At 39.8% G+C, this 23,129-nt stretch overlaps 2 protein-coding genes across 2 annotated transcripts; one reads left to right on the forward strand and one right to left on the reverse strand.

The window, feature by feature from the left end:
- Positions 1–132: 132 nt before the first annotated feature.
- Positions 133–19,865, reverse strand: ETFDH (electron transfer flavoprotein dehydrogenase). The gene is made up of 13 exons (XM_050895358.1): positions 19,832–19,865; positions 17,648–17,794; positions 16,607–16,836; positions 15,612–15,693; positions 15,227–15,345; positions 14,837–14,914; positions 12,215–12,361; positions 10,273–10,413; positions 8,125–8,268; positions 3,830–3,998; positions 1,832–2,014; positions 1,257–1,478; positions 133–948 (listed from the first exon to the last, which is right to left on the reverse strand). The coding sequence occupies exons 1-13, from the start codon at positions 19,863–19,865 to the stop codon at positions 785–787; spliced, it is 1,860 nt and encodes a 619-aa protein (XP_050751315.1). The 3' UTR covers positions 133–784.
- Positions 19,866–20,348: 483 nt separating this feature from the next.
- C4H4orf46 (chromosome 4 C4orf46 homolog) lies at positions 20,349–21,914 on the forward strand. Its single transcript, XM_050896081.1, has 2 exons — positions 20,349–20,510; positions 20,632–21,914. The coding sequence occupies exons 1-2, from the start codon at positions 20,349–20,351 to the stop codon at positions 20,785–20,787; spliced, it is 318 nt and encodes a 105-aa protein (XP_050752038.1). The 3' UTR covers positions 20,788–21,914.
- Positions 21,915–23,129: the final 1,215 nt, after the last annotated feature.

Below are 23,129 nucleotides of genomic sequence, written 5' to 3' on the forward strand. Positions count from 1 at the left end.
TTTTCTAAGCTGTAATAACTTGTGTTTTGTGACTCAGGTGTGTTTCTAATGTGTAAATCAGTAGTGGTTGTTTTTGCAGCCTAATAGTTAGTGCTTCCTAAGAAGCTTGGTTTCACACCAAGACAATTTAGGCAGTTTCTATTAGAGTTTTTATTAGAGCAGGCTTGATTTCTTGTAAGGAATAAAAATGCTGGTAGACATACAATGAAGATGCAAGTATTACACTTTTTTTTTTTAAACTGCTTTACAGGTTGTATTGCAGATGGGCTCCCTATTATCATCAGGAAAAAAAAATTAACTGTAAATTTGATGTAAAATGTGTAACACTTCAAAGCAGTGACAATTTTCTAGACTGATGTATTTTCCCTACTGCAAGGTAGAATTACATATAGTAAATCATTCCGGACAGAGAGAGAAAATACTGTTTTTTAAGGGTAGGTACCATATTCTTCCACCATACCCACAATTCTGGATATGGCTCCTGTTATCACTGAACTTCAGCAGTAAATCCAAGATCCAAAGTTCCTTCGTCAGTCCTGAGAAGAACTTTCTTCTGCCTGCCACACAACTCCTGTAAAGAAGTCCTGTTTAAATAAGGCTAGGGTGTAACCAGAAGGCACCAACTTTCCATTTAATGCAACGGTCATACCTAAAATTCAGAATGGCACATTAGTTCAAACTCTTTAAGATTCAAGTGAGTGCTGTACTTTAATTACACTGCAGCTTAAAATACTCCAACTGATCTGTTGGTGATCGGAAGTCACTGAATAGATTTCTCGTCAGTTTACATCCCATTATAAGCTGGTCCTCCTCCACCTTCAGGCACTACCCAGTTAATGTTCTGACTTGGGTCTTTAATATCACATGTTTTGCAGTGGACACAGTTCTGAGCATTTATCTGCAATCTTGATCCTTCTCCTGTTTCCAGAGGGATATATTCATAAACTCCTGCAAAGAGCAAAAGAGAGCTATCACTTCACTGAACAGTTTCCCCCTGCATGTATGCTCTACTACTTAGCAGCAAGCGTAATGAGGGAAGTATATTACTAGTGTGATTCAACTGCCTTCTTCCATGTGTACTAATTATTTTGTCATAAAAGTACTGTTAACATAATATATTTTAAGACCTGCACTTGAACCCTCTTCTAGGAGGAGGATTTGCATAGAATGCTTGAAGTAGTAGGCCAGGTGGACTCTTCCTGAAGTACTTAGTCTTTCATGCAAGAACAGCTCAGAAACACATTTTTATTACCTACCTGCTGGACAAAATCTTTGTTCTGGTCCGTCGAATACAGCCAGATTCCTGCTCACAGGGATGCTGTCATCTTTGAGAGTTAAATGAGCAGGCTGGTCATGTTCGTGGTTTGTACCACTTAAAGCCACAGACGACAGGAGATCAAAACTGAGTTTTCCATCAGGCTTTGGGTATTCAATAGGTGTGCAATCTTTGGCTGGCTTGAGCTGAGCAAAATCTGGTCCTAAATATATTTTTAATAAATAGGTTTCAGTACAGAATTACTGTAATTTGCAGTTACTCAAGAACAATTTAATTAAGCTATTTTAACTTCCCTTGTCATCAGAACGAAGTATTTCATAAAAGGTAGCCTTTTTCATAAGAAAAAAAACTATGCTAAGTAGAATAGTGTTTTAATGTCTTCGTTTACATTATATGCTAGGTAATATGACAAAGTCTGCTTCAATGCCTTATCATCGCTTTCTTTTCTACACTGGAGGGCCTCACCACTTGACCAGATGTGCTCTAGCTTCAACTAAGCCCAGAAAAGACTGACATATACATTTAGTATCTTCTTTCAGGAGATAATGAAATTACCTGGATGTTTTAATGTCCATGGCTCCATTCCTCTCAGTAGCCAATAAAATATACCTGTGTAAATCATTCCTCCATACACACCAAGTATGCTATGGCAGGATGGTCGGATGTTTCGAACCGCATACAGCTCTTTCCAGACCCAAGACTTTTTCAGGTTCTCTTCATACTCTTGCACATCAAGTCCTAAGGCAGTACATTACTTGTTAGGTACCTACAGTACATAAAGACTATCCTTGAAATAAAAAATAATTGCTGAATAAAGGCAATTGTTAGCAACTAAGGCAGCAAAATGAGAATTTCAGAATAGTAAGGAATATACTAGACAACATATTTCAACCTCTTGAAGAGGCTGTTTTGTTGGCAGTTACCAGCAGATATCTACTGCTCCTTTGTAGCCTCCATTAAATGACCCACAAGCAGCAGTACATTGCCTCAAACCTCAGCAAAATATAATCGGCCAGGTGGCTATATTGGCACCTCTATGGGAAAACAGCTACTCACTCATAGAATCTAAGAATTGACCAGGAGAGTTTACCTGTGACCCAAGAGCCAGGTTTGTAATTTTAACGTCGTCAAGTTCAAAAGCTTTTTCTTTACAAGTTACTCAACCACAAACATTCCGATTTTGGTAACTATGACTATGGCCCAATGGATGATGCCAATGCTAGAGAACATTTTTTCTCCCTTTGTAACCAGCAAGTTAATGAGACATATTTCACTACAAACTTTTGATTTAAACTCTTTGATTGTATTCTTTCAAAATACCAGACACTGCATACTTGACACAAGACACATCTACTGCAGTGTAGTTAAAGCCATGTAATTATCTTAGGAAAAAAACGTTTCTTCAAATGAAAATTTTCTGAGAGCTTCCCCTTCACCATTCTCCATTACTACTGTATAGGAATAGATGTTCTAAATAATAAGTTTTAAGCCTTGTCTATACATGAAAACATGCTTCAGTCCATATTTTCTGTCTCGCGTAAGGCTCTGAAAAAAGCTCGTTACCTATGCACAGAGAAGAAAGTGGACTGTAATACTCTACTGTCTTGACAAAACTGGAAACAGCATATAAAACCTGTCCATAATCAAACAAGAGTGGCACACTACCTAATACGAGTGTTTACTGTTTCAGATGGGTTCTAAGCATTTTAACCTGTTACACAAGTTGAAGTTGAATTGTTCAGCATACCCTCTGTGGCAAGGCGTATGGCATGTTTCAGCTGAACGAGAGCTCACTAGGACTGAATCCACCACTACAGAGAAGAGATTTCTCATGTGGCACCTGGCTACAGTGTCCATCTCCAGAATGGCTGAAATTCTAATTGGATTCTCTCTCTGTACAGTCTTTGTTAACAGATTTAAGGGAACAACCAAGGCTTAAATAAATCGCTACAATGCGGTCAGGATCAAGTGATTACTTCAATGTGCTTGTATTACATATAATAGGAAATACACGTAGTCTTGAACTGAGAAGACTATAAAACTAAAGACAGAAAAAGAGGACTGAAGGAAAAAAAGAGTATCCTAACAATTAACAGTGAAGAGCAAACTTGAAAAATCTCACCCTGTTTTGCTTACAGTTAATCTGTTCCTTTAATCTTTTTCTCTCTGATTCTGCAGTCTTTCAGTAATGCTTTTTGAATCATAAAGTGCTAATTTTTAACATATTTGTAGGAACGAAATATATACTATTCTTGTTTACTTATTCAGGAAACATGAGCTTACTTTTCAGATGCTTGTTAGAGGCATGTTTTTGTTCTAGCAGTAGGATCAATACTTAAGAATAACTAAGCAAAACTTTATTAATTTCTGTCTTAAATCATTTGACAGTCTAAATAGTAAATAAACAATACATATCTTTTTAAACCACCACACTCATTTCATGATTTACTTGCATTTCCAACTAATTCCTTCAGACACATTTAGTTACTGCTAAGCTGTTGGTGATTATAATTGAACACAAGGAAATCACAAATCAAAGTACAGTGACCTTACCTATTGTCTTTGATTGGAGATTTTCATTGATTAATTGGCTAAAGATGGCTTCTGAAGCCAACATGCCGCTTTTCATCGCGGTATGTGTCCCTTTGATCTTAGGAACATTCATGAGTCCAGGACTGCAACCAATTAATAATCCACCTGGGAAGGTGAGTTTGGGTATTGACTGAAGAAGAAACAGAAAGAAAGGTGGTTTGTTTGTTTGTTCTTGTTTTTTAAAGTGAAAATAACATTCTGGAAATGAAACTGGCATGAGGCTTGAGTATCCTTTACATTTTTAGACTTGCATGTGCACTATCTAAGAATACACCAGTTACTCCACTTAATCAAGGAATTTTGGCATAGGAAGCAAATAAGAATACAGACATTGTACTGGGGCTGAGTATAAAAATAATGACAAGACAACATTTTCCTTATATCCTCTCTCCAGTTGCTTTATCTGCAACAAGACTGTGGTAATGTCACCCACTGATACTGTTTTCCTCCTTCAAGGTTCAGTGAATTCCTTTTAAAAAAAAAAAAAAAAAAAAAAAAAGACATTGGTGTTCCCGTTTTCCACACAGTAAGTTGTATGCATCTCATCTCACAGTTTATTACTCAGTGCTTTTTTCCACAAATCCTTCCTATGAAACTGCACAGTGCCCTCCCCGTCCCCCCGCAGGTCCCACTTATTTTAGAAGCTGCTCAGCAGCCAACAAATTATTTTTGGTGCAAAATCAGTGTCTTACTCCTGTTCTGTAAGAAGTATAATGTCATTGAGTACAGTCAACTCACAAACCTAAGACAGCCAGATGATTTGCAAACATCAGGTCTATAGTATTAATATACTACGTTATACGCCTATATTAACTAAGGAATACCTCAACTATCAAGATAGTTACTCTCACCCTCATCCAATGAGACTAAGATTTTAGACAGGGAACAGCTTCAAAACAGATTGACTGCAGCACTTCGAGCAGAAGGCTGTGACCAAATCCTAGGTCTGAAATTGCTGAAGGTAAGTTATGAACATAGCCTTCCTCCAAAAGTCTTTAGTACTGAGCAGCACTTGTGAATCTAGCATCCTGCTTTTGTTAAGGCTGCCTGAAAGAATTCATTTTTTAATAGGCTAAATAATTTGACCCCAAACAAGTAGTTTTATTTCATGAAAAATGTCCAAAAAAATGTTTCTCTTGGAATTCAAGATAATCTGAAACAAATGTTTTGTTTCTTCTGCTTGTTCAATTGTTACCTGTTTACTATTCACCCAGGGCTGGTTACTTTCGAACATTCATATAGTAGTCACTAAAAAAAGTTGTACTACACAGCATTTCCCTTGTGTTTTGGGCAACTTGTTTAATCATAGACTTAGTGATTTGGTTCGTAGGAAAGGTAATTTAGGCTGAAAACACAACTACAACTTTTAACTTACTTTTCAGTGACCAGAAGTCTTAAGTTCAGCTAAGTATAACAGTATTTCAAAGGAATTAAGTATGTAGGATGTCCTCTCTTTTCACAAGACTTTTGGCTGAAAACAGTTACTCTGTCATACCTATTAAGATGCAATGATGCAGCACTGACATAAGCATAGAAAGATTTCTTGACTGCCTCTCTGAATTACATAAAAACATGGGCGATCAAGTACTTTTCTTCTGCAACAACTGTTTGACCTAATAGGTACACAGTGACCAGCATACTGTCAAAGTATAAATGAGATTAAAGATTAGTCATATAACACAAAAGGTTACACTTAACTGCAGCTTTGTTAGTAATTCTCATTATTAGTACTATGGCATTTGGTACCTGTTTTCACAGTCAGTTGAAGGAACACATGATGCCAGTATGGCACAAGCCCTCTCTGCCCCTGAGATACACGGTGAAATCCTTTCAACCTTGAGCACTTGGAGAAGCCACCACCCTCTTGGCAGCAAAGAGACAAAACAAGGCTGGTTTGGAGGAGGGAAGAAGGGGAGACGCCTGCTCCCTGTAGAGTCCTCACCGCCAGCGGACAGAGAACCCCACATTCTCCTCCCCTTAGCTCAGCCCAGGGTTGAAAATCTGTTATGTGAGTCTAATGTTGGACACTTGCATGGGTCATCAATATGAAGGTTTTTTCCCCTGATATTCATAATATACACTGCTCAACAGCAGCAACACCTTGTATTTTTTCCACAAAACTCTTACATCTTTTCAAAGTTTTTGATAAAATGGAGACAAAAGAGAGGTTGCATGGGAATTTCTTAAAGTGCTTGATTTTGCAATTTTAGTAAACAGAAGAAATAACAACTATGTAGATGTAGTCTATTAAACTCTGTCCCCTTCTTCCACATATCCCAAAAAGCTACCAAATCAGGGAAACATCCAAGAGCGCTCGCTCGCTCTCACACCAGCTTAGCATCACTATATGTTAAAGACTAAAGAACATGGTCATAAGGTTATCTGTAACAGACGAAAAAAGCTTAGATTGATGGTAATTTTATACACCTATTTGATGCAATACTGTCACCAAAACGAAAACTGGAGCTACAGAACGACTTACATAAGAAAATATTCCTGGACTCTAGTGATGCAAATGAGTCAGACTGCTACAGTTATTAATCAAAGCAACACATGCAAAAGAAGAGCTAATCTTAAAAATCTTCCTAAGTGAATCATCAATAAAGCTTTTTTTTACTCAAAGCATGTATTAAAAAAAAGCCATTTAAAAGTGTGACTCCATGATTAACTAGACAATTCTATCTACAAGAAATTAAAAAAACCCAACAAAACAAAACATACTTTTATATTAGGAACAGTGCAAACTAAGTGACATGTTGTTTTAAGTCCAGCAAAAAATTCGTCCAAAGATTAGGCAGAGATGCGCAAGAGCTGTAGCCCTACTGTCTGTGTAACTTAGCACAAACAATGTCTGTAAGTGACTTAAAAAATACCATGTTCTTTCAGCCATATGTTTCAAGCAGTATAAGGAGTATGCAACTGAAGTCACAATCTGGCTACTTCATCAAAGCCAGAAATTCAATAATGACTGACTGTGATAGAGAAACCAGTGCACGGGGTGGAAAGAGAAGCCCCTGTTGCATAAAAGTCTAGATTAAAACATCTTAGTATTTTGTATCTTACCTGTGTTAATAATGGACCGACAATGGTTTCTGAAATAAGCTAGTAACACAGCTGTGTTACAACATGATATGATGTATTTCCACTTCAGAGTGGACAAAGTAATCAACCTGCAGATTGATTAAATGTGTATCACGTGTGTAATCAAGAAGTTGCTTCATGAACCCACATGACTCAGTCCCAGGCATGCACACTGGTGTCAAAGCCTAACTCCACAAGACTGTGACAAGAGTTACGCCGCTGCTGAAATTCTACTTGTATTGCAAAAATGGCACAAAGCCACATTTATACTAAAGAAGAGGTTCAAAAAGGAAAGACAAAGTAGTCAGAGAGCAGAGTGGAATGGCCCCACACACAGGCTGCAGATCATGAACACTCAGGCTAGTTTTAAGCTCCAAACTGAAAGGAGCATCTAGAAAATGGATATGGGAGTCCAGGACACACAGCCATGTCCCGTGTTTCAAGATTCCCACATGAGAAGCTAACAGGTTGAAAGGACTTTACCTGTTAAATATAAACTCTAGACTATTTCTCCTGCAAGTTGTTCCAGCCCTTTCAACTGACCTTAAGTCCTGATGAATACATTTTTAAAATTTCACCTTTTAGACTCCTTAAGGGAACAAAATGAACAAGGTATTCCATCTCCCAAGAAAGCAGAAATTCAAAGTTGTGCATGAAAGACACCGAAGGTATCTGTACTTGAGGAGGTGAAGACTTTTCTCTGCCAAGCTACATAACAATTTCAGCACCATCACTGACTTAAGGGTCAAGCATTGGAAAGAAGTTCCTTCTGCTAGCATAAACAAGTAATTTGGAAAATACCCCCTTCCAACCCCGTAAAAACAGCAGATGAGTGGTGCTACCCTCTCTTCCCCGGGGCTCCAGGCACAACAAAGAATTATCTGTAGCTTATTTGCTGCTGAACATATTTTATTGGAATATAAACTCCACTTCGTATTTCATTTAGAAAGTAAAGTGACTATGTCAGAAGATTTTTAGTATGACAGAGCCTAAGTCTAGCAAATCTTAGCAGCCAGCATCCAGCAAGATAACAAGGCTTTTCTGTCCAGAAAAACTTTTGGCTTTACTCAGCTTCATTATAGTTCAGTTGTTTCCCAACAGCATGCAACACAAATCTACAGCACTAAAAACATGGATATAGAGACTCGAAGTAAAAAAATTAATGAAAAAGTTACCTGGAAACCACCTTCATTTAACGCTCTGGCACCATAGGCAATCCTTGTTCCACCCTCCAAAGTAGGCTGTACACTAGGATGGTGCTTCCACCTCTGAAACTCCCTAAATGGATTCAAATAGGGATTTTGATAATCTAAACCAACCTTAAAAAAACAAAAAAAGTGCAACATTAATGAAAATAAAGTATGAAATTTCAACAAACGTTTGAAAAGAAAACAATGAATATTACCACAACAACTCTTTAAATCTATTTTATACTAAACCAACCTCAGGATCTTTCTACTTAAAGAAACTACTGCCAAAAATGCATTCCATTAACAGTATAGTAGAAGCAAATCTGAGAATTTGCTGCTACAAGACTGTTGTCTGCCCTACCTGAAACCTGAAGCATGGAAAATATTTAATGGCATTGTAACCACCTTCCATCTGTCTTTGAAATAAAACAGTCAAACTAAATTAAGCATAGTTTAATGGGCAGGATAAGCGAGAAAACTTGTTTTAAATTCATGTTTCAAAACCTCTTTGCCCTAGAAAAGCTGGAAGGAGAGGTAAACAATTATTTCTAGATAGTTATGCCCTTGTGCTCACATATTTTAACCAGTTCTTCACATCCTTTAGCGGAGTCAATTATCATTTCCAATTAGATGAGCCATTGTAATAAAGCACAGGGGAGCAATGATGAAAGCAGAAAATGGGGGAAAAAGACTTTGCCAATTGGCTGGATGCCCAGGATTCTTATCTCATGCATTTGAGAATTTGCCCAAAGATATACTCTGCATTTCCCATCTTTAACATACTCTTGAAAGGACTTATGTTGCCGAATTTTGTCTTTTGAGAAAGGGATTATTTCCGGTTCCTGTAAGCTTTATTTGAGACAAATAACAAAATATATCATGAGTCAGCAACAAACAGTACCTTGACTTCTCTGGCAGCTCACTGCTTTTAGAGCACTGCTTGCATCTACTTTCCTTGCTAGATAAAGTTAATGAACAATTTTCAAAATAAGTGCAAGACAATCCTACTACAAGAATCAGCTCGGACTGACATAGGTGTAAAGTTCAAAGACAAAAAAGTGCTTGTATGTTCACACAAAAGTTGATTTTCTCCTATCTGAACTGGAGATAATATGAACATTACTGATTACCATTCTCTGTAAGAATCAAAGCTCTCTACCCTTCTAAAAGCAAACAGAGTTTGAATGTCAACTGTCTGTATTTATTAATTCCAATATTGGAAATCCGCACAGGACAAGTATGCATGTCTGAGAAAAGCTAACAAGTTTTTTTTCCAATGTTTCTTACAAAACAGTTAGACAAAAATACAGTTTTCACCCCCACACACACACTCTGGAAATCCTTCTGAAATCTAGGAGACCAAAGTGTCACCTCAATCCCATGCTGCTAAAGTCCAGATCATGTGCCTGACTTACAACGTCTGTGTGTAAAGCACACGCACAGGATAAAGAGTGCATGCTTCATTTAGGACTGTAGGTGCTAGAGAAACATTCCCTACCATTGCTCTTTGCATCACTGGCTGGCAGAATGACGTAAGACTGTGTCTCTAGTGATCTCAATGCTTCTGATAAAGAGGCAATAAGAAGGAAGAAGCTCCCTGTCCAATTCAGGAAGACAGTTGCTGAAGAGGGCAAGCCGAACAGGGGTGAAGAACAGTAAGAACAAACTGAAGAGCTCAGAAATGAAAGGGATGCTGCTTGTGGAACTGCAGAGTGCTTCCACTTTATATGCGTCTCTCAAAGTGGAGTTGCACCCAAGGCTGACACATGAATGAGGAAATGGAATTGTACAAAGTCTACGTGATTTAGACATTTCCTAACTTGCAAAAAAATTTGTGAGCACAGTTTTGATTAATCATCTGGTTTTGGCTTTACCAAAATTTTTTTGGTTTGCAAGTTATTTGTAAGTTTTCCATTTTGTTATTAATAAAAGACACTGGACTAAAGACAGATTAATATGACAAATTAACCTTCCCTAATACGGGCATAAGCACACTTAAGATTGAGAAAGTACTAAATTTGGTCTGTTGCTATTCTTGTGTTTTCATCTTCACATTAAAACAGAGAAAAGAAATTGCATAAAAATGAAGACCAAACAACAACAAACAAGCATGAAAAAACCAACTTGACTTACCACAAATCCAAGAGCAACTAAAGGTTCACCCTCATTTAAGTGATAAAGAAAGGATCCTCCATATGTATGTCTGTCTAAAGGCCAGCCTACAGTATGTTCCACCCTTCCTGGTTTCCAGTTCTTTTCATCAATACTCCATAACTGAAATGAGGATGACCAAAAAATTATTTTATATTGCAAAGTAATGGCCTTTCAATAACATAATAAAAGACAAACACACAATTAAATACAGAAGAAAATTAATTTACTGCTATGACCAATGCATAAATTCATACAGCAAAATACCAGGTAATAAGTATACTTTTTTTGGATTACCATTTAAGAATTTCCTAATACTTCTCTTTCTTGAAATGTTGTGCATCAGAAAACATGACTGAGACTCCAGTACTATACCCAAAATTTCCATTCAACCACAAGATCCTTTATATTAGTGACTTTGATAGATACTTCTGCTAAGGAATGCAATGCTTACATTGACTTTTTTCTTTAAAAACATTATTTTTTCATATGAATCACTGCAATTTCCTCACAAGGTTTTCAAGGTCAGGCTTAACCATATGCCTGAGTTGATCTAAATATTTGCTGTCAAACAGGTTGTCCTCTCTGCGCTCTCCTACACATCTCCATTGCTCATCTGACCCATGGTGAACTCACAGAAGCATCTTCCTGTTTCCACTAGTGAGTCAATTTTCTGCTCGTTTCACAGAACATCTCTTCACCATGGAGTTATGTGCCAGAAACAGTCTAATGACAGAACGGCAGTTGAGCACCATTAGATGAGCTCAAGCATGGAGGGTACATCTACATTAATGTTTCAGTTTAGATTAAGGAGCACATTTTTGAGTGGGACTCCCGATTCCTCCCACTTACTGTGCTTAGGTTCACATCGTGCAACAGCCATGGAAGGCATGAACTGGATTCCTTTCACATGTAACTAAACTGTAAGACAGGCTCCAGAAGCCCGTCTAAAGAATTCTAGTCACAAAAGAGCACTCAGTCCATGGGACTAGATCAGAGCTAGTCCGAAGTAAAAAAAACCTGAAACGTGCATAGTATGGATATCAGCTCATCAGCACCAACTATTTCACTTTACAGATGCATTCCTATTGGACTGTACTCTTTGCTAAAGCAGACGCAGTCTCATCTGGAAGCAAAGGAACTCTACAGCAAAACCCTGCTTTAACGACAACTTAGGTATTAGAAATTGTAACTAAGACTATGTCATATGTTTACAGAGTGGTTATTCTCTACAGAAGTGTAAACTAATTATTTAACAAGTATTTTGTAGCTGGAAGTACATGCTTAAAGTAATAAATAAAGAATATGTTATAGTCAAACTCTGAACATATTCTAAATAATACAGCTCTTTTTCATGAGTGATATTTCCTGAGTATAAAATATTTTAAAAAGGAAACCTGATCCCTATGCCAATTTTATAAGCCCAGTGAAGGGATTTTTTTGGGGGGGAAAGCTCATCCAGAAGGTGTTTCAGAGACCATGACTCATCATCTGCAGCAGCTCTTTTCTCTCTCTCTAATAAATATACAGAAAACCCATAGAAAGCCTTTCCTCCCCTCCTCAGCTACTAAAACCCCCTAAAATTAGGCAGCATGAATCTCTCTCTCATTTAGTGAAAGTACTGAAAACAGATGTCACAAATGAACGTAATCTAAAATCAAATTAAGAGGTTAACAGCATGGATTCACAGGTACCTCTACTTATAACACAGATATAAGAGAAGAAGCAGCTGAAACAAAACAGTCACAACACTCAGGGAGCATCTTCTCCGATCATCTTCAGAATAGCAAAGATTCTGAAGTCTGAAAGTGTAACTCAAAATCTATCATTCTAATGTCTTACACAAATTAGCTTGAAAGCAAATAGAAACTACTGTATAGCTTCACAGTATTTTCCTTAATTGTTAGAATTATGCCGGTGATACCTCCTTCAGTCCGATGCCATAGCTCTGGGGTTGACATTTCTCCCTTAGATTGTATTTTTTGTACAGCTGTTTGGCTAGATGTCCATGACAACCTTCAGCGAAGACTGTGACTTTAGCATGGAGTTCCAAGCCTCTTTCAAAGGTAGCCTGCAAAAGCAGAGCATTTCATCAGCCGTTAGATCTGTGCCACACCAAACTCACAGCAAGAAACTGGAGAGCAATAAAGTGATTTTACACTACTTTGTGGCTCTGCCCAGAACCTACAAACCCTTACAAGCTATGGCTCTAGTCCAGTTGTCTTTTCCACCTAACCATGATGCACCCCTGGCAAATCTTGTACAGGGATTCCAGTAAAGCAGCACTACAGTGAATCGCCATTCGTTAACGAAAAAGAGAATCTTTTCCAGATCGGAGGATACTTATCTTACATGTTAAAACATACAGTAAAATTAAAATAACATTAAATATCATTATAAAAAAATTTCTCATCAAAAATTCCAACAATGAGATTGACAGTAAGATAAGGGGAACGCGCGTACTGGTGTACAAGCATGTCACCTGCATGTGTGAGCGCATTGGACGAGAATATTACTAGGTTATATTTGCAATATTTGTAAGGATACAAGATTCTAAATATACATAAACTTGCAGGGAAAAAACCCAAACTTTTTAAAAAGAAAAAAACTTGATTTGATTCAGAAAGTTTAATGTTGGAAAAGATCATGAAAACAGTTTGGATGAAGATATCCAGCAGTACCCAATAGAACCATCTCAAGGTAAGCCAGCATAGGTCCAGGAGAAGCTTACTGCTTCGGTTTTGAGTTGTCTCTCAAGTGCAATCTGCTTGTAACTTACTGGTTGGAAACCTCTGAAAAAGGCTAGCAAATGAAAATGTTCCCTCTAGTCGGGAATTACCTTTAAACAGGAGTTACAAGATTTTGCCAAATTTTTTGTGTATTCTTTGAATTTCTGATTGTCAACCTGAACATGAATTAATCTTACAAAATACTAAGAGAACTACAGGGACTTACTACTTGATCTAAAGATTAAAAACATATACTGTCCAATTTGAAGTAGACTTATACAATATAAATCAATTAACTACAACTCCACATTGTAAATATCAGAAATTTATGAATTTGAAACATTTCAGTAATGTGACAAAGTCCTATTTCACAGTTAAGCTCCTTCTCCAGCATCTACACAAGAATCAATGTGCAACTTTTTACTATGTATTTTTACCATTGGCATTTTTGTTTGATTGGTGCTGACTGCAAGGTGAAACTCTATTCATTAACCACAGTCTATTTGATTAGGTTCTGTATAAACGCATTGAAGATATTCTTGCCCTGAAGGTTATACAAACCACGTCTATTTACCTGAACCTTTATACACTGGAGGTAGTATCAGCTGACCTAACTGACAGCTAAAACACTTGAATACTCAAAGAGTTGCAGTAGTGGCACACTAATTATGTACATTAAAGTAGTTAATAGACACATTCTTCCAGAATAAATGGAAAAAAATTTTAGGTTTTGAGGATGCTTAATAAAAATAGCAAAATCATAGTTCCTTCCCGTTTTAAAACCAAACCAAACCAAACTCCCAATAAATGTTCATTACCGCAGCAAGTTGCACGCGCTACCTGCGCCTCCTGCTGGAGAACATGCATACCCGGAAATAGGAGCCTATCCCCCGCACGGGGAGGGGGGGGGGGGGCAGACAATATTATACTGGAAAAATATATTACTTTTCCCTGCCACCACTTCCTCCTCCATTGGCTACACTCTCTCAAAACAAGAATGAGTCTCTTCTTCTCATTCCCTGCCTTAAATGGGAAAAATAGCCCACACTTTTACGTGAAAGTAAATACCTCTTTGAAACTCTACGTAACTAGTAAGAAACCTTATAGAAGAAAGTAAATCTTAAGAAAAAACTTGCACCCATAATTTCTGTAGCCAAATAATTCTGTGTGAAAGTTGTTCTGAGTTATTCTGAGGTGCCAAATTCTCTCTACATATTGCACAGGGAAACAACACACTTATCACGGGTTCTGGATTCCACTAAAAATTAGTCAAAGTCCAACACTTAGGGCAGGGAGTCACCTTCTGGATACAGAAATATGACCAAGCAGCAAAAAGGTATAAAGATTCAGCATGTACCTTGCCCCAACAAGGTAGACAGACTGTCAACAAATGCGACTGCAGTTGTAAATATCAAAGAAAACAAATCAGCCAGAAGCACACTCCCTTACATGTTGCTAGTTACCAGCTGGACAACAGCTTTCCATTTCACATTCGCACCTTTTTTCTAGGAGTTCCTGGAATTCTTTCCTTTGTTTCCTGATTTCGCATATGCCAAAACACCCTTACAATATTTCCTTCAAGTCACCCTCAAACAAACCTTTCTGCGAAGGCTTTTTCTACTCTTCTCAGAAGTTTACAATGTTCTGAGACCAGAACTTTCACAGGTAATCGATCCATTTTATATACAGAGAGGGAAGACAGGTACTGAATTTTACACTTTTTCTTCGGCTGTAGCAAGACTACTGATGGCAGTAGAAGCAGATATATCACAATTTCCATAATTAGACCCCTAGTTATGGGGAAGATAGCTACTTACTTTAGGTGCTCCATCCTTCTGAATGCCTACATCATTAGTTGCTATCCCTTTCACGCTACCGTCTTCATGAAAAAGAACCTTTGGAAATATTTAAACAAACAAACAAAAAACCATCTTAATGATCTGTCATTTTAATCCATTCATAAAAAGTTCTAATGCAAAACTTCTAAGTACTATGTCTTTAATGGTCAGACTTGAAGATTATGTATTTATTAAGATACTGTATGATCCACTTGCACTTTGCTGGATCTGGGCCAGGGAATTTAGACACTGAAACACAGTTTTCACAATACATGTCTGGTAAAAGGAATGTTGTGAATGTACACATAATTGGGAGAGGAGTGAAGGGGGTTCCAAAAATGCTTTTCATATACACACTGATGTCATTACCTCAGCTGCTGCATAGCCTGGATACACCTCAACACCCAAAGCTTCTGCTTGTTCACCTAGCCAACTCACAAAGTGGCCCAGACGTACTATGTAATTTCCATGATTAACCATCGGAAGTCCTAGGCAAAAAAGACACATGCATATAGAACACTAAGCAAAATAACATTAGTTGTATACATCAGATGTCGTATCTTCTTCTACAGCTACTATCTTCACGGTAATATCATGCGTTATCACAGCCATCATCTACATAGACCCTCTCACTGTACGTTATTACATTTTTCATATACTTGCTGTACTACACTGAATCAAAATTGTTTGATTCATGGAAAAGTTGAAAAAGACACAGAGGAAGATGACTCTTTACCGCCTCACTAAACTTTACCTGGAAGAATTGGCACTGGAATTCTAAATTTCTTTGTTAAAATTCCAAACCTGTCTTCAGTTACAGGAGTATTAAGTGGAGCCTACACAAAAAAAGAAAGTAGAAACAGTACTGAGAGTTATGTTTCTCTAACCAATCCAACAAAACCAACAACAAATAAAACAAAATAAAATCAAACACTTGAACTGGCAGTCAAGTAAAGGTTTAATAAAGCACTTCTGTAGGAAAGTATCATGATAAAGTACTTTATGAGGCAGTCTTCGGGCAAGAATCGACACAACTACTGAGGTAAAAAAAATGGAACCGGGCCTTGCAAATCACGTCTACAGTTTGTACACAGGCTTGTACTACATCAATATTCTAGACCTTTCTAAAGAAGGCAGGTCAACTTGCATATTTATCCCAGTAAGACAAAGCAACTAGTTGACAGCCCACTTCTTGCAGCTCCCAGGTGATAGCAGGCAGCTGGCTGCAAGTCAGATGGCTGTTCTGGCAGAGATGGTAGCTCATTTCTTGCTATCCTCCCTCCTAAAAGCATCTTAGGCCTCCGTTACACCACTATGTCTGCACAAAAATCAGTGTACTATGCGTCATTTCCTGCGACTATGAAGAACTACTGTACAGAAGCAACAAGTCTGACATTGCTAAGAATCAACCATCTTACTGCTTCTGCATGGGAGCTGGATTCTGCACAAATGCAGTAAGTGTAGTGCATCCCAGGATGCACCAGACATACTGCGTATATGCAGTATGACTACTATATAAAAGAGCAAAGGCTGCAGCGTATCTGTGTAGACATAAACCTTTAGCATTGTCGAACTAGAGGAAACAGACTAAAAAGAAGGTAGGGGTTTTTTTATTTTGTTAGATCAACATATTTTAAAATGGTAGTAAGTACCAATGGTACGAAGGTACTAAGTCATACCAGAATGAGTCAGATATGGAATTCATTACAAGCTAGCGATTAATTTCAGTGTTTATATGCTCATACATACCCCCCGCTCCTTCCAGTCCGGAAAGAGTTCTTGTAAGGACCTTGGCTCAAGACAAGCACCAGACAGTGTATGTGCACCAATCTGAGAAGCCTTTTCCACCAGACAAACACGTATTTCTTTGCTATGCTCAGCAGCTAACTGTTTGAGTCGAATAGCTGCAGAAAGACCCGCAGGGCCTGCTCCAACAATGACAACATCAGCTTCCTCTGCAAATCTTTCCATGTTTACCCCTTTAATAGAAAAAAAAGATAATAACATAAACCAATTTCCTCCAGCCTCTCTCTCACTAAACCTTGCTCTGTGATACTGGCTACTGAGTATCCCAGAAGTATTACTTTGCATAAAAGGAGGCTAAATATTCAACAGAATCCCCACTTCAGTACTTGGAAGAGCTCAGAAGGACATTAGCATCCCAATATAAAATTAGCTCTTTTCAAGTTGTAAGAAGATATACCATAAAAACACATACTCAATCTCTATGCACCATAAGTAAGTATCATCTTAGAATGTTAAACTTAGGAGCCCAGTTGGCCACCTGTATCAAAGATACTCAGTGAAACTCTAGGTAAGGGAAAAAGAAAAGAAAAAAGACCCTTAGTCAGAACACGTGCCTTTATTTCACTCTAATTAATCAGTGTCTTTTCTGGAATTGAAGCCATTAAAATTGCTGAATGTAGAGACTGGAATGCCCAGAGATACATTTTAATCTTATTTTCTTACAAACTCTCATGGTAAGAGCAACTGAAAAAATCCAACAGATACATACCTGACAGAATTAAATCTTGTTGTGATAGTCACTAAAGCAAAAGCTGCTTACATATTTTCTTTAAATAACTAGGATCAAGTTTAATCTGATCCCATTTTATAGCACTAAAGACACTCATTGTGAGATAGCAACCACAAAATTTCATTTGGAATATTAGTACTGTATTTAAGAGTACAGAGTTTCTGTAAAAAGAAAAAAACAGCAACACATTTCAGTGTCTTTAAAACTGAGTGATAATAATAAAGAAGCTTTTGAAGAATGCATTTTTTGCTTACCTTCCCATCGTTTGTCTTTGTCCCGAGGATAAATTGTATAATGTGTAGTTATGCGAGGCACAGAGGCAGTAGATGCACATCTTGCGATATGCAGTGATGGAAGGCATTCTCTCTTTATCAACTTTAGTGCATGAAAGCACTGACGTGCTGCAAAAACAAGAAACAAATTTGTCAAATCAGTTATTTTTCAAATTTTTCGACTTTTCAGAGACACAAGTGGCACAACAAATACAACAGCTCCCCCCACAAAGGCTACAGGTGATGTGAAGATGAGGAACCATAAACACAGATTTTTAAATTTTCAAGTTAGGAATGTGCTGTATAATTTTATACCAGAAAAAATTAAAAAGAGTGCAGAGCTTCCCCTTTAAGCATTCTTCACATAATACCACTCAATACACTGGCCAGCCATTTCTGACAGCTGATGTAGGATAACATGCGTGCACACAGGTGAAACACATTTTAAGTTCGTATTTCATTTTGAACTTCAAAAGATTTATTTCAGACTTCATTAAAAGTGACCAAACAACTGTAGAGATAGGACATGCAAGTTCATCTCTTCTGACATCTCAACACATGTTGAGAGACACAGTTTGGGCTATTGATACTAGACAGTTCATCTAAAGTAAATGTCATGGTCTACAACAAAAGCTCAGACTTAAACCCAAGTATACTTTAGCCAAAGCTAGGAACAGCAGATACAGTTAGTCTTTACCTTTGCTGCAGATACATCAATTGTTGCAAGAACAAATTGGAATTTCTTTTTAAGCAAATGGACCAAATCAAAGTTTAAAATGATCAAAATAGGACTCTGTTCAGAAGGGCTATTACATGTCGCATTCTTGTCCTAATTTTCCTGTTTCACAAAAAAATTAGGAAGATGTGTGTGATTTGTACTCGGAAAACTAGTATGGTTAGCACCAAAACTAGTTATAGTTAAAAGGTCTGTGAACTAATGCACCTTGACAGGTATTTTTCCTTCCTTTAAGGATTCCTTTTCTCTAATTTCAGGGGTGAAGAAGGAGAATATTGTATTTAAAGTAGTAGAGTATTTCTGCAAAACTACATAAGTAAAATCACCAACATCCTATGACTGAAATGCTTTGTTGAGAATGGCGATTGGCAAGGCCAGCACAAACATCCTTCATTATAACTCTGCACAGTGACAGTCAGCATCCTGGTCTCTACATGCAAGGTAATCAGTATTATCTATGTTGGTTTCTTAACAGCAATTTCGTACTTAGCCAACATAACATAAAAGCTATTATCATACCATCTCATGACTCTTAATTATCCTTTACCTGCAACCAGGCAGGATCTGAAAACAAGCAATGTATTTTATAAGCATGATAACAAGTACACCCATACATATGTATTAAAACATGACAACTTAATTTTTGAGATATTTTTATTTCAGCAGAACTGACAGTACTATGAATTACATAGTATAGTTAAAAAAGGTCAATTATTTCACACACATGCAAAAGAAGTGAAATTCAGCTCAGAATACGTCTGGTATTTACAAAGGTAGGTCCAAACCCTGAACGGGCAGATTCTTCCCAGTGAGCAAACGGAGCTTGTGCTATCACGCTCCTGAGAGCTTATGGGCTTGGTAACCTGATGTGAAACGTTTGCACGAAGCAAGCAATCTCTAAGAAGAAACTTTACTCTTCCGCAGCTCTTTAAAAACCGCTGTCAGGATGTTGTCTCTACAATTATTTCGTCAGTAAGGGCATGCATTCGATTGCTTTATTTTATCCTTTAAAACAGGTAGCACCTAGTATCGCTCCAAAAAAATTACATCTTTTATGCACCACGCTACAGACAAGTAAAGCACACTGACAAGACACAGTTCAGACTCGGCCAGCGCTCACGCACAGCTCTGTCCTCCCGCTCAGGAGCGCCTTCAGACGGACAGAGGCCGCGGGGGCAGGGGGAGCCACGGCCGTGCCACCCCTGACACCACCCGCCGCTCAACGCCCCCCGCCCGCGGGATCCTCCGCCGCCGGCCCCGCTCCCGGCCCACCGGCCGCCCCGCCGCCCTCCCGCGCCCCAGCCGCGACCTTTGCTCTCCTTCCGCGCCTCGCCAGCCGCCGGCCCCGCCCCGCCGAGCGGCGGCCGCCACGGCCCCGTCCCCGTCCCCTCGGGACGGTCAGCCGCCCCCGGAGCGAGCCGGCGCGTTACCTCGGCTGGAGGACGGGCAGCGAGACAGCAGCATGGCGGCGGCCCGCGACCCCCTCAGCGAACCCCTACTCCCCGCGGCCGCCCTGCGCACGCCCCCCCGCCGGCCCTCGGCCACGCCGCGCCTGCGCACTCGGCCACCGGCGAGAAGGCGCCGGTCCCGCCCCGTCCCGTCCCACCGGCAGGACTACAGCTCCCGGAGTTCCCAGCGGCAAGACCCGTTCCCAGCTTCCCTCACGGGGCAACGGGTCCAGCCGGTACGAACGGATTCCCTCATCTCATATTGAAACGGGAGACGCCCGGAGGAAGCGGGGCGGCGCCCCAGCTGCTGCCGCGAGGCACCGCGGCGGGAAAGACTACCGCTCCCGGCGTGCAGCGCGACGCCCGCGGCGCCAACCCGCGCTCCTAGCTGGAGGGCGGTGGCGCACCCGCTCCTCACCAGTGCATGGCGGGATGCCGGGGGCGGGGCTCGGCGCGGGATGGGCGGGGCGGGGGGCGGCGTCGGTCAGGGGAGCGGGACATGGCCGAGGCGGGGACGCTGCCGCCCGCGGCGGTGTCCGAGGGCTCGCCCGGCGCCGGGCCCCGGAGGATCGGCGGCGGGAGCGAGGGGTCGCGGCCGCCGGAGCTGCCGGCCGGCGACACGCGGGAGCTGCTGGAGGAGGTGGAGATGCAGATCGGCGACGTGAGTGCCGGCGCGGTGGGCGGGCGGGCGGCGGGGGTCTCCTCCCGGAGGGCGCTGGGGAGGTGGGGCGCGGGGGGCGGACGGGCGTCGGCGACCCCCAACCTCTCTGCCGTTCCCTCAGGCCGCCTTCTCGCTGGCGAAGATCCTGGAGGCGACGTCGGCCGTGTCGGCCCAGGTGGAGGAGCTCGCCACCAAGTGCTCGGAGAACGCCCGGTTCCTCAGAACATGGCGGGACCTGCTGAGGGAGGGGTACGAGTCCCTGAAGCCCAGCGGCTGACCCTGCCCCTGCGGCGGCTCCGCCGGGTCACGCTGAGCTGCGCGCTTGTGGCGGACTGGAATGCGGGTTTTTTTTAAAACGACCTTTTTTACGGACTTCACGTGGGTTTTTGTTTTCCTTCAGCAGCTCCCCGTGAGCCCTGAGTTCTTTCAAAAATACTTGATGACTCGTATGGATGTTGTATGTAAGTCACCGAGTAAAATAACTTTGTTTAGGGAATCAGTTATGACTTTTGGACTCTTCCGTTGCAGCTTAAGCGATCTTATACGTGAAATACTCTCCCTTTTTCTTTTTGCTAATGTGGTGGATGCAAAGTTAGTATGTGTGGTACGTCCAGCACTCGTTACTGGTGGGGAAGTGGTGTCCTGTGAGGAGGTATTGTCAGCCTTCCTTTTTAAGAGCTGTCACCAGTGGAAACCCTGCCAACTCCAGAGAAACTTGCTGAACTAACTTCAGTTTTTCTCTATGCACACTTTTTCTTCGTGTTGAGGATGGGATAATATGGCAAGTCGTGGCTTATTTATGAGCTTTAGATAAGCCTCGTATCCCAAACCTTACTATTTTTAGCAGTACTGCAATATATTTCTATAAAGCTGCAGATTTTTTGCCAGATGCTTGGTTACTGCAAACAATTTTACACTATCTTTTGTTGTAATAAAGTGCCTTATGATGGACCATATATCTCTGCATGGTAGAAGTTTAACAGCATTGTTTACTGATAGGGTGGATTATTTTGAACTATAAGTTAAAGCTTCCATCTGTTAGAAAAGAATCTGTGAAATGTATTCTCCCATCTCTCGGGAAGCATGTTAGAGCTTTTTCAGTATTTGATCGTGTTTTATATCTTTGCCTTAAGCAGTTATTAGTTAGTTAGTCTAGAGCTTACAGTTAACAGAGCCTTGTGGTCTGGAAGATTGCTAATCTGTAATAAATAGCTGTACTGAAACTCCTGTACCTTTACCAGAGCAATGTGAAAAAAGTAATGCTGAAATGCAGTGGGAGGCTGCAGGAGGACATAGTTCTACCATGATTTATTAGTCAGCCTTATTTTTACTGGTAGAAGAACTTTTTAAAAGACAAACTGTAGTTTTCTTATCAAAACAATAAAGGTGTTACAAAAAATTCTGAAATAATGAATATTTTTGTAGTACTCATAGAAACAAAGATGACATGGAATATATCCATAATCAACTTACGTGAAAAACAGAGGTAATGCAAGGATGTCTGTCCTTATCATATCTCATCGAAAGTAGTAACAGTCATTGAGAAGGCTTGGCCCCTCAGAGTACACAAATTCTATTCAATTGAGTTCTAATTGCCCCAGTTAAAGGCAATCCATGTGGCAGGATTTCGCTTAGCTGTTTTTAACCCTACAACCCAAAATGTTGCTTAGCAACTTGGAAAAGAAGTCATTTTGTTCAGCAGATAATCTTTTATTTCAATAAAACATACAGTAGTGGAAACAATGCTTAACAATCTTCAATTTCAAGATAATCCAAAGTTTTGTAAACAGTTGAAGTGTGAGTCACACTTTTTTTAGTTCTGCTTCTTATGCTGTTAAGAAGTTAAGTGCAAACATTGGAAGTATCTTTTAACTTCATTTTAAAAAGCTTCAAATCATCAATGCAAAAGAAGCATTTCTTTTACCTTTGTGGGCTTCTAGGCCATCGGACTGAGTACGGTACTGAAAGAACTAGGGAAGTCGTAGTAATTCATAATGGAAAAGATTCTGTTCAGTAAGTTCCTTCACAAAGGAACTGCCTCTAGAGGATTGTATCACATTGGATAATTTTTTTTTACCCTTGTAACACTGGGAAGTAAAATAATGCCCCCGAAAGTGCTGAATGGCTGTGCTCCTTAAATTATTTTAACCGTAATGCATCCAATCAGATGCACAAGGTAATTAAAATGTAGATGTCATGACACCTGTTAAGTCTTCTATTTGGCCGTCTCCCATTATTCCATGCACAGAGACAGACATCTTAAGACTGAAATTTGCTGAAGTCTGCACACTGTGGGGAGCTACTTACAGTAGCCCATTAAGAAACTGTGAGGAAAAGAGCAGCATCAAGATGTTGGGATAGCCAGTCTCATCTTTCCAGGGAAGGATGCGCTTCTGAAGGGGGAAACTTCCACCAGCTATCGCTGGGGGACACTCAGTTAGGAAAAAACCTTTTTTGTTTTTCTTCCCCACAGTTCTGGTTCTGTCTGAATTGGAACAATCATTACAATTTCAGGATTGTCTTTACATGAGTGAAATAGTTGGTAAATTTTTAAAAGGAATAAAATTTTCACTTGTTTGGCTTTGACAAATATGATAAACTGGTCTAATTAGGAAATTT

Source organism: Gymnogyps californianus, chromosome 4 (assembly GCF_018139145.2).
Source record: "Gymnogyps californianus isolate 813 chromosome 4, ASM1813914v2, whole genome shotgun sequence".
In the NCBI taxonomy this organism is placed as follows: domain Eukaryota; kingdom Metazoa; phylum Chordata; class Aves; order Accipitriformes; family Cathartidae; genus Gymnogyps; species Gymnogyps californianus.